The sequence below is a fragment of the Pelobates fuscus genome, chromosome 2, assembly GCF_036172605.1.
Source record: "Pelobates fuscus isolate aPelFus1 chromosome 2, aPelFus1.pri, whole genome shotgun sequence".
NCBI classification, from domain to species: Eukaryota; Metazoa; Chordata; class Amphibia; order Anura; family Pelobatidae; genus Pelobates; species Pelobates fuscus.
In genome coordinates this window covers 415,948,610-415,962,804 of record NC_086318.1, presented here as the reverse complement: position 1 = coordinate 415,962,804, position 14,195 = coordinate 415,948,610, and the positions used below count along the sequence as shown (strand labels likewise).

At 38.6% G+C, this 14,195-nt stretch overlaps 1 protein-coding gene across 1 annotated transcript in view; it reads left to right on the top strand.

Moving 5' to 3' along the window:
* The window catches only part of GPCPD1 (glycerophosphocholine phosphodiesterase 1), a 48,176-nt gene extending 34,263 nt beyond the window's left edge, over positions 1-13,913 (top strand). Inside the window, exons 11-20 of the mRNA XM_063443997.1 lie at positions 273-327; positions 770-862; positions 2,895-2,972; positions 3,474-3,513; positions 4,796-4,851; positions 5,130-5,195; positions 6,341-6,477; positions 7,705-7,840; positions 9,486-9,646; positions 11,737-13,913. Coding sequence (XP_063300067.1) covers positions 273-327; positions 770-862; positions 2,895-2,972; positions 3,474-3,513; positions 4,796-4,851; positions 5,130-5,195; positions 6,341-6,477; positions 7,705-7,840; positions 9,486-9,646; positions 11,737-11,962 — 1,048 coding nt within the window. The 3' untranslated portion in view covers positions 11,963-13,913. The remainder of the gene's footprint in view (positions 1-272; positions 328-769; positions 863-2,894; positions 2,973-3,473; positions 3,514-4,795; positions 4,852-5,129; positions 5,196-6,340; positions 6,478-7,704; positions 7,841-9,485; positions 9,647-11,736) is intronic.
* Positions 13,914-14,195: the final 282 nt, after the last annotated feature.

The following is a 14,195-nucleotide window of genomic DNA, read 5'->3' as shown; positions in this document are numbered from 1 at the left end:
CTGTTTATCTTCATGTTGCTTTTATTTGTACAGTGTCAATAAAAACATGTTAATGCAAACCAGCTTAGGTGAGAAAAGGACCCATTCTCAAAACAGCATTACTACATTACATCACAATGCTTTAGTGAAGGTGTAGATCTATCAAAGGCAAAGCTATTCTTTCAGTGTTTTCTACTCTTCTCTCTCCAAACAGTGGTGTGTGTGTGTGTGTGTGTGTGTGTGAATTTTTATTTTTTTACTTGGATCTTGATCATATTTTTGCTATTTTACAGGCTTGCCAAAGTTCGAGAGAACACCGTTGCTTCACTTAAAAATGCTGCCAGTCATGTAAGTTAATTTTACGTGGGCTTTTTTTTTTCCTTTTCTTGAACACATGTTTAAATCTATGCAGGCTGATGTTGATTTGCTGTTGAATATATATCCCACCCGTTGACAGGTGACATTATAAGATAATGTTAGAACTGTGGGAGCAAATCTGTATAATTCTTGCTTTTACTTGGGAATAAAAGTTTAAAAAGGCATGTAATGCCCTGAAAACCGCGGTGTTAACATTATTTCATGTTCAGGAGACACTTTCAAGCCATACTTAAATAATTGAAAATTGCACTGACTTTATTTTCATGCGACACAACTTTGAAAATGATCAGTAAGCCTGTTCTTGTAATGCTCATCTGTCATTTATGTCGCTTTAACCGAAAGATCTCAACATTATTATGCCTACTGTTTGGTTCTGTCATACTTAATGCTGTATTTATTTATTTTTATTCAGGGGGCAGCATTTGTGGAGTTTGATGTCCACCTCTCCAAAGATCTTATCCCTGTAATATACCATGACCTCACTTGCTGCATATCGATGAAGAAGGTATAGTTACAATCGAAGAGTTTTTCAATGCATTGTTTTGTCGGTCTAGAGCAGGGGTAGGCAACCTACGGCACTAGTGCCATGCACGCCACTCGAGGTGTCTTTGCACGGCACTCAAGGCTGCTAGAGCCAAACAGGCTCTGGCCTATCAGGAGTCCTAGTAAAACTTCAGATATCTGCTAATCCGAAAAGGTGGTGAAGGACAATCCTCAGTTTATGCATTGCAGCACATAGAGGAAGGGACCTCAGATCACTTCCTCACAGCACTTGTGAATAGGAAGCCACACTGTAGTAGAGCAGCTCGCAGTTGCTGTTGCAGCTCCTGTCCTTGACATGTACCTGGCTGGCCTAGTCTCCACTGGAAGCCACACACACTGCTAGATATACACAGAAATGCAGAATAACCCTCCCCTCATACAAATAATACGGACAGCCCACACACAAACATACACACAATCCGCACAAACGAAACACCACTAACAATCCACATACATGCACACAACCCCACATGCAATACCCCAAACAGCCCCCACACACTACCAAACACACACTGTGACATATCCATCCACACACACACAATACCACAAGCAGCACCCATACACAGCCCACATTCATATGTATCATACACAATACCATAAACTACTCATGAACATATACAATATAATAGCTCATATACGCAGGGCCGTCTTTAACGCGGGGCAAACTGGCCAGCTGCTCCGTGAGCTCTGCTGGCCTCAACTATTTCCAACCCTCTGGCCGGTAATCCGCACACTAAGGAGGCCCACCGGGTGGCCCATTCACAAAGGACCACCCGGTGGGCTTCTGTCAGCAGGGGCCCGGTTGCACACTGAGGCACTTTAACAGCGCATGCGGGCCCTTTGCTTTTCGGCAGCAGGCTGGGAGGAAGTGATGGCCGCACATCACTTCCTCCCACAAAGAGAGGAGCGCGCGGGAAAGAAGAGTAGGCAGATTGGAGGGGAGCTGGCCAAGAGCGCTAGACCCCAACTCCCAACACCTTCAGCCACCAGCAGGAAAGGTAGGAAACTGGAGGGTGGGTTTTAAAGTGTATGTCTGTGTCAGTATGTCTGTCAGTGTGTGTGTGTCAGTATGTCTGTCAGTGTGTGTCAGTATATCTTTGTATATGTCAGCATGTCTGTGTGTGTGTGTCAGTGTGTAAATTTCAGTGTGTATATATCTGTGTGTGTGTATATGTGCATACATCTCAGCATTCACACACTAACACTACACACAAATACACCCCTGCATTCAAATTTCAACACTATGTACAAACACATGTCTGTGTTACACACCAGAATTATATGTAAATACACCCCTGCATTCAAAAACCAACACTACGCAAATACATGCTTGCAATCACGCCAACACCACAAACAAACATATTCCATACAAAAACCTGTTTACATTAAAACACACACAAACTGCTTAGTGCTAAATACAGACCTGCAAACATGGGTAAATGATAGAGCCCCAGCTGTCAATGCATTTCTGGAGTTGCACGACAGATGGGGATCTACCTTTTTAATCACCCAGGCAACAGGGAGACCCCTAAAAATTCTTGCACCTCTCTACTTTAGGTCCGCCACTGCGTTGAGGTGGAGGATGTGATTGCATGCCTGGGGAGGGAGGACAAGGTCCAGGGGGCCCCAAGCAAATGCTTTGCCCAGGGTCCAGTTACTATTAAAGATGGCCCTGCATATACGCACAAATACAACGATACAAAGCCATTACAGTAAAAATAACACCAGCAGAATACGGCAGCATACACACCTCAATTAAAAAAAAAAAATAATAAGACCGGCACGCTACGGGACATCACATTCCTATATCGGCACAGTGCTGCTAAAAGGTTGCCTACCCCTGTTCTAGAGAATTGTATTAGGCATGTTCCTAAGTCACACTACAGTAGTAATATAAAATTGTACATCCAGATTAGAGTAGGTAAGTTGGACAGGTCTACAGTTATGACCTGAATGCATCTTAATTTGTTATGTTTTTGTTTTGTTTTTTTCAGAAAGCAAATGCCAGCTCTGTGGAGCTATTTGAGATTCCAGTGAAGGAGCTTACATTTGATCAGCTACAGCTATTAAGTGTAATTATTACATTTCCATCATTTATTCTCCCATTCACTCCTACATTTTAAAGTTTTAAACCCCATGGTCACATGTGTTTGTTTTTAGGTTTATTTTTTTTTTTTTATTTTTTTTAAATTACTTTGTTTAACATTAAGACCTAGAGAGGAAGGTTAGTCATTTGATCTATCTGTTTTCTGCAAAAAGGTGTGTTAACATAACTCTCTGCTGAACTGTACAGCCTCGTGCAAAAAACTCTGACCCGTGATCGTTTTCCGAAGTCTTCTCAGTGTTTTTATGCATTGGTCACATGCCCTGTAGTTTTAACTGGGAATCTGCAACATATCCTCCAGAATTTTGAACTCCTTCCATTGCCCATCATTAAAAATCACCTGCAAATTGAAATAACTTGAGCCACTGCCTTTTTCTGCTTCTTTTTTTCCCATCATAGTTGGTTAATAGTTGAAATCCTAGTTGCTGACTAATGCCATGTATTTTTTATTTTCTTTCTTTCTTTTCAGCTTGCTCACGTGACGGCACTAAAGTTAAAAGACTGTTACGGTATGTTCCATCTGGAGTAGAAATACTAATCCTCATTATTCCTTCTATGGACCTCTTCTCTGTAATTAACACATTAAACCGCATATCATTTAGTAAATTCCACTGTATTGATCAAATGAATAGGTCTGCAATGTTTGGGTTCTGTATGTCTAATAATGTATGTACATTCATAAACCTAAGTACAGACAAAGTAAAGCAATTCGTTGGTAGGATTTAGGAAAACTTATCAGATTATTCTGAGATTGTTTTTTCTAGGAAGAATCTGTTGTATAATTTGTCTCTCACCACCAATACTTCCAATTGGTATCCTTTTGAGAGAAATCCACTCTGCGTTGTGTATTAATAGTGAATGTAATATCCCTGTGTCAACTCTTCCAAGAACTAACCTATATCTTTATCCCCTTGTCCAGATAAATATATGACTAGCACTACGAAAGTGATCTACCCGATATTAAAATTAAACAGCCAACACCATAGTTCTTACCAGAGAGAGAAATTTACTTAGAATCTGCCCAGTTAAATATTACAGAAGACGGTTAGAGTTATAGTATTACAGAGTTACAATACATTCATAACACTCACACATTCCATCTATCTAATAATATCTGCTGTATTGTGTATGTGCTGGGAGATGGGGTGTGTGTGTGTGTGTGTGTGTGTCTCTTACCAACCTAGTCTCATGTGATATGAGTATCTTCTATTTTTCAAGGAATTTGTTCCCATGTTGTAAATAGCCACTTCCTCAGCTCAATTGATATGTAAATGTGATTTTACTTTCCCAAGGCCCAAAGTGTTGTCCATCCTGTCATTTTATTTGTGTATGAACTCTCCAATACACACAGACTTAATCAAGCACATATTAGATATATATAATCCTAACATTTTCCCCAACAGAATCCACTTTATTTTCCATTCCATAGTATATTTGAACATTTAAATCCGTGTTTAAGGGTTATTCAAAAGCAAAAATTGATTGATAGAGCTAATGATTTGAGGTGTTGCTAGTCTTGTTAAATGCGCAACAGTAAAAATATTCTCTCCACAACTCTGCCCATTCTTGGGTATCTACACTTTTTTCCCACTTAATTATGCCCTTACAGTTCCCCTTGTTAGGTATGCATTTTGCCTGAAACAAAAGCGCACTAGCTAGTATGGCTAGTTTACGGTCGCCTCGAGGAAAGTTTGGCTGTACATACTTTCCATCCTGTCTACCAACTATTCTATTCTCCCTTTTAAACAGCACTTTCTAATTGTATTCATACATGTTTATTTTTGCTTTCAGATGTTTGTGACGAAGAGTCCGTTTCAGACAACCATCCTTTTCCCTCTCTTCACACGGTAAAGAAAATGCTAACATGTCCATGAAATTAATGAATAAACCATATTATTACTTCCTGTAGTCTTCAGTTCTATATTGGGCGAATGGAAAATTGGTACTGTCACTTGAGCTAGACGTGTAATGCTTTCTGTACCTGTAAAATAACTTCTCGCCAATATAACCTGCTTCTCTAGGGCTAAACTATTGTGTAAAAATATGTGATCCCTGCCATATTACAATGTTATTCTAATGCAATCAGATATGTTTTGTTTTTTACATTTGGCATATTTCATTATAGGTTTTGGAATCTGTTCCTGAAGATGTTGGGTTCAATATTGAAATCAAATGGATTTGCCAAGAAAAAGTAAGTATATGTGGCAAGTAGAATACATACATAGAAATATTTTAGCTAAACTCAAGTCTACAAAATCAAGCATACTGCCTTGTAAGCTCTGTAGCAATACAAGCAAACTAATGGCTTTTATTGCGGATATTTCTTTTAAATGGAAACCATTCTAGAATTTCACCTTTCTGACACTTCTTTCTAGCTAGGTATATCTTGGTCTTGTACTTGCGAATCATACTTAATATATGTCCAACCACAGGACCTCTCTGGGGTTGTCCGATTGTAGGATGGCTCTCTGTGACCACAAAATGCCAAATATAAAGTTTCATGAAGAGGAATACTGGTCTAGGGCTTTGTGATAAATTAGAGTGCCCCTTATAAGCCAAGCTTAATCACCCATCATCATCGGTGTGTGATATCTCAATAATCCATTGCAGCTGAGTAAAAGTACATAATTCCAACGTTTAGAATACTTTGTAATAGATACTGAGTGATGAGAACCACCACCAGTATGTAAATGGAGCTCTCAGATTAATAGAGTCAATATAAACTCGCCCCTTATACAACTCAGGGTTATGTACGTTGGACATGGCCTAAAGATATATATATAGTGCAGTAAAAATATAAATAATATATCGTGGTGCAATCAACTCACTCGCGTCAGGTTTAATGGATTGGCTAAATTCTTGCAGGCATGTGTCTTTAAGGTGCACACTACCTATTCTTTCCATGTTCAGCAGGTATGCTTTAATAAAAAAATTATAAAAAGACAACCAATGGTTATTGCACTATAGAGTATTACCCCATTCATTCTATTTATCGGGGTGCTCCTGTTACATACTGGTGTGTTTTTTTTTTTTTTTTTATATCACTCAATATCTATAACAAAGTATTCTACATGTTTGTTCCCATTGTTGTATGGAAAAAACAATTGTGTTGCAGCAATTCTGGTTTTTGGTTTAAGATTTTTCAAGCGTGGTCATTTCACAGATAACTTGTATATATTTCTGGAGTTTTCCAACATTTAGTTTAAAGCCTTCTTGAAGGCTAATGTCACATTAATGCCTGTGATTTTTAAATGAGATGTTCCATATGTTGTAAATTTGTATAGAATCTTTTTCACCAGAAATATTGTTACAGGTGCTTTTCTCTTGCTCCTTTAGTGTGGTAAATGGGATGGCAATTTGTCAGCCTATTTTGACATGAACCTGTTTCTGGACATCATTTTAAAAACCATTTTGGAAAATGCTGGTCGTAGAAGGATTGTGTTTTCATCATTTGATGCAGATATTTGCACAATGTAAGTAAAGACTGAGAAAGTAAGTTTGCATGAGTTTATACGATCCATAGATATCTTATTATACGAGTCCTCACGTAGCTCACTGCTCACCTTGAACTCTCATAATTGGGGATGGAGTCATAAACTGCAAAATATAACTGACCTCAAGCTTGACGCTTTCTGCAGCCAGACGGGCGATCTCATTGATATCAAAAAGCCTCCATTTTTTTTTTTTTTTTTTTACATTGCATATTATAGTGTAGATTTATTTTTAATTCCACAAGAGTTGCCTAATGAGCTCCATGGGCATTAAAGCCCTTGTTCATTTATAGATCTGAAAAAAATAGTTTTCTGTCTGCAGCTTTCATTGTAGTGGCAGTAATGTAAGAAACTTAACCAAGAGACGAATAAATTGTATGCTCAATCATGATGTGATGGTTTTCTCTACAGAGCTCCACTGTGAAACATTACAGCTTTAGCTTTCAATGAAAATATCTAAGGAAACTATTGTTTATTGAAATTTGTATTTTTAATTGCATCAAATTGAGGAAAGTAGTTACAAAAAGTTAAGAGGAAGGTATGTGTAAAACGGATGCCCTTCCAAGCCCCCTATCTCACCCTCCATTCATTGTTTGCATCTGCCTGCGGCTGTCCTATATACTGAATACTTACATGCAAATACAGTCCTGATTGGACATAGATGGCATGGCTCACTGGTGCAGAGGGCATGGGATCCACAGCTAGTCCACCAATAATTCAAATAAAGCAAAAACTCCAGAACAGATTCTTCTCTTCAAAATTGCGTTTTTTTCTGTAGCACCAAGTACGTGTTTTTACTGCATATATAAACTACAAATGATAAGAAAGGATGATGATTTCTCTTTACACCTTTTATCCCTTCAGCGCTTTTTGTTTTACTGTTTCTTCCCCACCCGGGTCACCTACTATTTCCCTCTTGCCCTGTTAGTGCCACTTGCTCTGCCTGGGAGTGGTAAATTGAAATGTGTGATTGTCCAGATCATGTTGCCTGCAGATTTGTTTCTGCTTTTCCACTCTCTTATGACCATTATTGTAGATATTAGAACCCAGATATTTGCAGTCCATGAACTGATTGTGTTTTGCTAACAATACTGACATTGTATTGCTTGACAGTTGATACTATGTTAATTGCTCATTCCCCCCCCCCCCTACACTAGACCTTTTTGCATGCCTATTTAGTTAATTGCATTTTTATTTATTTGTTTTTAGGGTTCGTCTGAAACAGAATAGATATCCGATACTATTTCTGACACAAGGGCAGTCTGAAATATACCCAGAGCTTATGGATCTCAGATCTCGTTCAACACCAATTGCAATGAGTTTTGCTCAGTTTGAAAACCTCCTGGTAAGATGTCTATTGGAGCATTGGTGCATGATAAATAATGATTCAATGCACTTCTCTGTCATACCTCTGAATCAGCCTTTTTGCAGTAATTCCACAGGGCCTGCTCCCTCTGTATGTAAATCATGTTAAACCTAGAAATGATAGATGTCTGATAGATGTCTTGACTCAATATAGTCTTGCATATATCCTGTAAATACCATCCAGCAGATAAATATGGGCCAAATCTGATTGACTTTGAAAAGGGCCAAATAGTGATGGCTAGATGACTGGGTCAGAGCATCTCCAAAACGGCAAGTCTTGTGGTTCTATTAGAATGAGATGGTCAGAGCGTAGTTTAAGCAAGGATTAAGACGAGCTAGGCCAAAGCTATCTAGCTGTGTAGATGTATATGCTTGAGTCGAGTAGTTAGAGTAGAAAAGCAAGACATCAGGTTATCGTGCTAGCTAGACAGGTAAAGGTTAGTCAAATCAGATCTAGGAGTATGTTGGACCATACAAGCTTGGATACCAGGATGTGTAAACATGATGTGAAGCAGCAAAGTGAGGGTGTTAGGCAAACTAAACATTTGTTATGACAAGTCGGCTTTTAATAGAAATAGCCTACACCTCATTGGTGTTCATATGGTAATTAAGGACTCAGAGCCTACATAGACCTGAAAGCTTCGGGTAGCATTAAAATCCTCGGGATGTTGGAGCAGTCTGCAATGCTTGGCATTAGCTGTGTAAGATATGTGAACAAACAGAAAGGAACAAAAATAAATTTTCATCCGCAAAGAATTAAGGGTCTCTTGTTGGGCATAGCATATTACTCTGTGTCTCTCATGAACAATGAGGAACTCCGGTTGCAGGTTTGGTTACCCAGGCAGCTGATCCCCCAACAGCGGTAGAGGTGGTTCCAGTGTAGGAAAATCCCGGTGAGTATATACCGAAATGTAGCAATACAGGGCTCTCCTCCAGCTCGAGGCCTGTGTGAGGGCCAGCATCACTAGTCCATGGACTTGGGTGCACTTCAGGACCAAATCCTTCCCCTGTCTGGGGTGTGCAGAGGGTCGTGGTGTTGCGGGCCACTTACGGCGGATGATCCTCCACTTGTTTGACAGATGCAGGGATGCAGTGCCTCGAGGGGCTCTCGGCCCAGGAGGGTGAACAGCAAAGTGAATAGTTGGTTGTGTGGGAGCACAGCAGCTCCAAGTAGCTGGTGGAGGAGCAGGGAGATCGTCCGCCTCTCCCAGTCTCCGTCCTGAGTAGGCCGCAGCAGTATGTCCTGGATGACAGTCACGATTAGAGCCTCCGCGAGGTCGGGCAAGTACCCCCAACTTGAGAATCTCTTTTCTTGTCGATCACGGTTAGCACCCCAAAATTAAGATTTGCAGGAGCCCAGGGAACACACGTCTGCTCAGCTGGCAAGCCAAGCTCCGCCTCCCACAGTGAGGTTTTGTTTTGCTTCCAGAGGTGTATGTATAGCTTTCCATATTGAGATGCTGGACATACAGGGACCTTGCACCATGACCACTTCAAAACACTGAGGTCGTCATAGTGCTTTGAATAAAAATGTCATATTAAGTACTTGATTATCATTTTTTTTTTTATTTTATTTTTTTACTTGGTGGCCCATAAAACAATGCTTTTTATTTTTTTGTAAACAGGGGATAAGTGTGCACACAGAAGATCTACTGAAAAACCCACATTACATCAAGGAGGCAAAATCTAAAGGCTTAGTTGTGTTTTGCTGGGGAGACGATACAAATGATCCAGAAAACAGGAAACTAATGAGAGAATACGGCATTGACGGATTAATTTATGACAGGTTTGTGTTTGTATGTGTTATGTTTAATAGAATAACAGCTAATCATCTGGAGAGATCGCTCGGTTAAGCCTTTTTTTTTTTTTCTTCTTCTAATTTTTAAATAATTCCACAGTGCCCACTATTTGTCTCAGAGAGACTCGTATGGGAATGGGGTATACATTTTGTTTCCCTTCACTAGCTTTGTTTAGTGAAGGAGTATGTGAGTATTTCCAATAGTGGAAGAGAAGGGCTGCAGCAGTGTTTTTAGAATGTGAGTGAACACTATATTATTTGGCATGTCTTACAGATATCTGTATAGCCAGCACACTTTATATACAGGTTGAAAAGGAGGACCACAGATAAGTTATTCGGGCGTACAACTACCAACTGTGTAAAGTGCCTGCTGGGCAGCCTTTCCCTATGTAGGGGTGGGATTGCAGATAAATTGTATGTCTTCGAGCTGGTGTCATAAACCACTTGTACAGTAGCTTATGCGGCTTTCCATGTCTAGTATTCTGTCACGATCTGCTGATTTTATAACTTTTGTCTATTGTTTGGGCACAGATCTAAATTAATTTCTTCCTCCCACTGCAAGGTTTGAGGTGTTATTAAAAGGTTTGTGTCCATGGTAGTTTTAATACAAAGTCATTGAAATGTACAGATATTTGGGTTTTAACATAATCACATTCTATAGGATCTTGATGGAGAATAGACTTAGATGTCTTATATGAAAAAGTACAAAAAAGTGTGTGTGTGTGTGTGTGTATGTATAGCTTACAGTATTTACGTATGATATGGGGGTGTGAAGTGTATGTATGTATGTGGGCTGTTTGTGGTGGTGTATGCATGTAGGCTGTCTGCGATAAACTTATCAGAATGTTCTCTTGTAGAACGTAGAGCGAACTGTTGAAAGGGAGGAGTTATCAATGCAATGTGCCTGCTGGTTTCCATGTTCGACTATTCATACTTTAGATCACTTTTTACAACTGATTAAAAAATCTCTCCTAATGTTTCTATTTCTTAAAATTTTTCTTTGGCCTCTTTATGATGACAGTATATCGGTTATATGATAGGGAGCCAAAAAGGATGTGCTCCGTTCCAAAAAATAAGTAAATACATGTAGTGTGAAGTTTTGTTATATTTTTATTTGTTTAATTTACAGGGTTATCTACTAAAGTGAGGATTCAAAGTCAATTTCCAATTTAAGGCCAGAGTAGAACTGAAAGCATACCTGATTCTTCAGTTTGGCTATTTTGACCTTAAATTTGGAATTCAATTTGAATTCATCTTGAATTTCCTCTTTATGGAATAACCCTGTTAGAAGATAAGTCAACACAGTGGGAATTAATTACTTGTAAGCCCTGAAGTGGAAAGAGTGCATTAGACCACCGTTTTCCATGGCAATTCTCCAAGTACACGAACGACCTATGTTTTGTCAGTGTCCCCACTGGAACAGAACATCGTATAAATCGTGGGTGTGCCTTGCAGATTGGGTTGGAAACACCCATAGACGATCTATTCACTGTAATGTGTTTTTTTTACTATAATAAACTTTTACTTCATGATGTTAAATTAATAATAATGGTTAAAAGACAAGCTTTCAAGAGTTTCCTTTTTTTCCTCTGATATGAAGCAATGCTGAACAACACTTAATACAGCTGATGTTCGAGAAGGGGAGGGGGTTCGAGAAATAGCGAGTATGCCTGCAAGTAAAAGGTCCAGATTGCTTGAGAATAACCAGAACAAGTAAAGCCCATCATAAACAGCAAAGAAATATCTACAGCTGCATAAATGTTTATAAATTGCTCAGCTATAAGTAAAGCAGTGGTATTGTGAAAAAAAATGTATAAGCCATTAATATGTGGTTTTTATATAAAGTTTTGGTAGTGTCAGAAAGCCAGAATCTACATTTAGTCCTTCATTTATGGTGCTGAAATGTGTGATCATTATGTCTTTCGTTTCTGAAAGTCATTAAGTATTTTAATGTTGAAGTTTTGGATGGAGTGACTAGTCTTGATAAAGTAATTCCCAACAAGGGTACAGTATGTGTTTTTCTTATGGTTTTTGATTGTCTGTGCAGCTAATCTAATCTACTTTATTTCATTATACAGGATATACGACTGGAACCCTGAACAACCAAACATATTTCAGGTAGAACAGATGGAACGTCTGAAGAGAGAGCTGCCTGAGGATATGCTCAAGAGTTGTCTCTGCCCAGTTCTGACAAGCCATTATGTCTGCAATTCTGTCGTCTGTGTTAATAACAAATTCCACATGGACACAAACGGTGTCTCCAATGGTGTCTCCAATGGTGTCTCCAATCATCAGCCAGCTTAAGGCTATTTAAAGCTTCACGAGCGTCTCAGGGCTGCACACTGCTTAAACCTTCATCAGTTCTTCTAAAGCAATAACCAACCTGTTTTTGTTTGAGTACAGAACTAGCTTGCATCCTAACATTGGTTGGTCTTTTTATTTATATTTATATATATATATACATATATTTTTTTTTTTTTGGCCAGACATGGTTATCATTCCAGGATACTGAACAAAATTACATGTTGTGATGAGAATTAGGAGATTAAATACACATAGCTGACGGCAGAATCATGTAATACAGATTTTGTGTAGATTAAAAAAAAAAAAAATGCTATATGCGACCACAATACCTCAAAAGAGAAGTGTTAATTTCTATCCTTAAGTGCAATATATACACAAGCAGCTGGACTCTATAACACACATGTCCATCATTGTATCATTGTACTGTAAGCATAATTATTTCTGGCCATTTACAGATTACCTCATATGCAGTCTTTTGCACGGCAGAATGCGCTGGTGCACAAATGTGCCATTGTTTGAGAATTTTACATTTTAGTATTTTGGTGCCATGCTCCCATAGCTTCTTGTATCATGTTGTGTGCTCTTGGTCTGTGTTGTAAATAGACATGAGTTTTATCCACATCTTGTGTGTGCGGTTTCCCCAATCAGCCAGTTTCGTTTTGTACTACAGATGAGGTTGCTTGGAGCCTCCTAGCATGAGCAGACCACACTGCCTGCTTTGCAGTTATTCAATTCTGCTTACCTTTCACATTAGTCCATGTTAACGGGCCTTTGGTATTTGCGGCCCTCCTCTTACAATGCAGCTAAATGCAAGAAACAAATCTTTAATGCTAAAAAATATATATTCTTTTTAGTGGCTAAGTATTGAAATATTTCTTTTAATAAATATAAAATGTTTGGTCTTAAAATACTTGGCAACCTTTATATAAAAAAAAAAAAATGTATTATCAAGTTTATGCATAAAATATAGAGCCTAATTTACACCGGAGTATACAATACTTAATTTTCCTGCTGACTGGATGGCAAAATCTTCAGAATGAATACTTCTCACGGTGCCTAAGGAAACCTACAAAAAGCCAATATCTATGTATACATGTGCATACATTTGCTAATTTTTTTTCTGTAATGTTATCCCATATTCAATAATATGCAAGTCACTGTAGCTTGTGGAGCAGTGGCCTACCTTAATGTACAGTATGCTGTATTCAGCTCTTGGAAGCATGCTAATAGTTCTAGCTATTTAGTATGATTTTCTGGATTATGAACCATCTTTTTTTTTATTGTAATATCTTCAGAGCAACTGGAATGTAGTCTTGTGCTCTGTTCTACCACGTTAATGATGTCTGTTTATCTTTTCATCTACATTGAAAGTAATTAATGACCATTCACTATTCTTAATCTCATACACGCGTATGTATATAAGTGATGAGCTGTATTTATTTTTTTCTTAATTTCTTGCGTCTGTTCGTAGGGAGGATATTTGCCTGATGGCAAAAGGCAGAGAATCCTGTTGACTATGGTCAACACACTCCACAGTTTTCTACCAATGCATCCTCCTTCTCCCTCTACCTTTCCACACAATTTACATTGAATAATTGCTGATCAGGACTGAGAACACTGGAATGTTATAACCCAGTGGGGTGACCATAAAGAGCCTTTAATTTATGATGTGGAACGTATGATAGAACTCCGATGCTGGGTAACAGGGCTACAACCCCACCTGCACTTAAAAGGGGTGAGGGATTTATACGGCTGTTTTCTGATTTCAAGAAAGAGGGGTTGCTGTTGCTGTAAGGTCACTATATTCATAACTTGGTGCTTGAAAAATCATGTATTAAATTATTGCAGACAAGATGGCGTTATTAACCATTAACCTGTGTATATGCATGTCTCACATGTAATGTTTTCACTTTTAATAGAGGAATGTGTAAGTTGTTACTTTCTACTTGAATAAAAATCTTTCTCTTTGAATTGTGGTTTTTTTTTTTGTTTAGTAATGTGTATAAAGCAAAGCAAACCCAGTGTCTAAGTAAAACCATGTTGTAGTTAATTCGGCCTGCTGTGTTTATGAGAAGTGATGGGACCAATTCCTCTCATACACAATAGAATTGAACTCTGTATAAAATGAAGTGCTCCAGCCATCATGCTAGAAATGAACTTTGTTGTCCCAAGCCAAATACATTGAAAAACACAATGTTGGCAGTGAATCGAAGACCAGAGCAATCCCACTTTG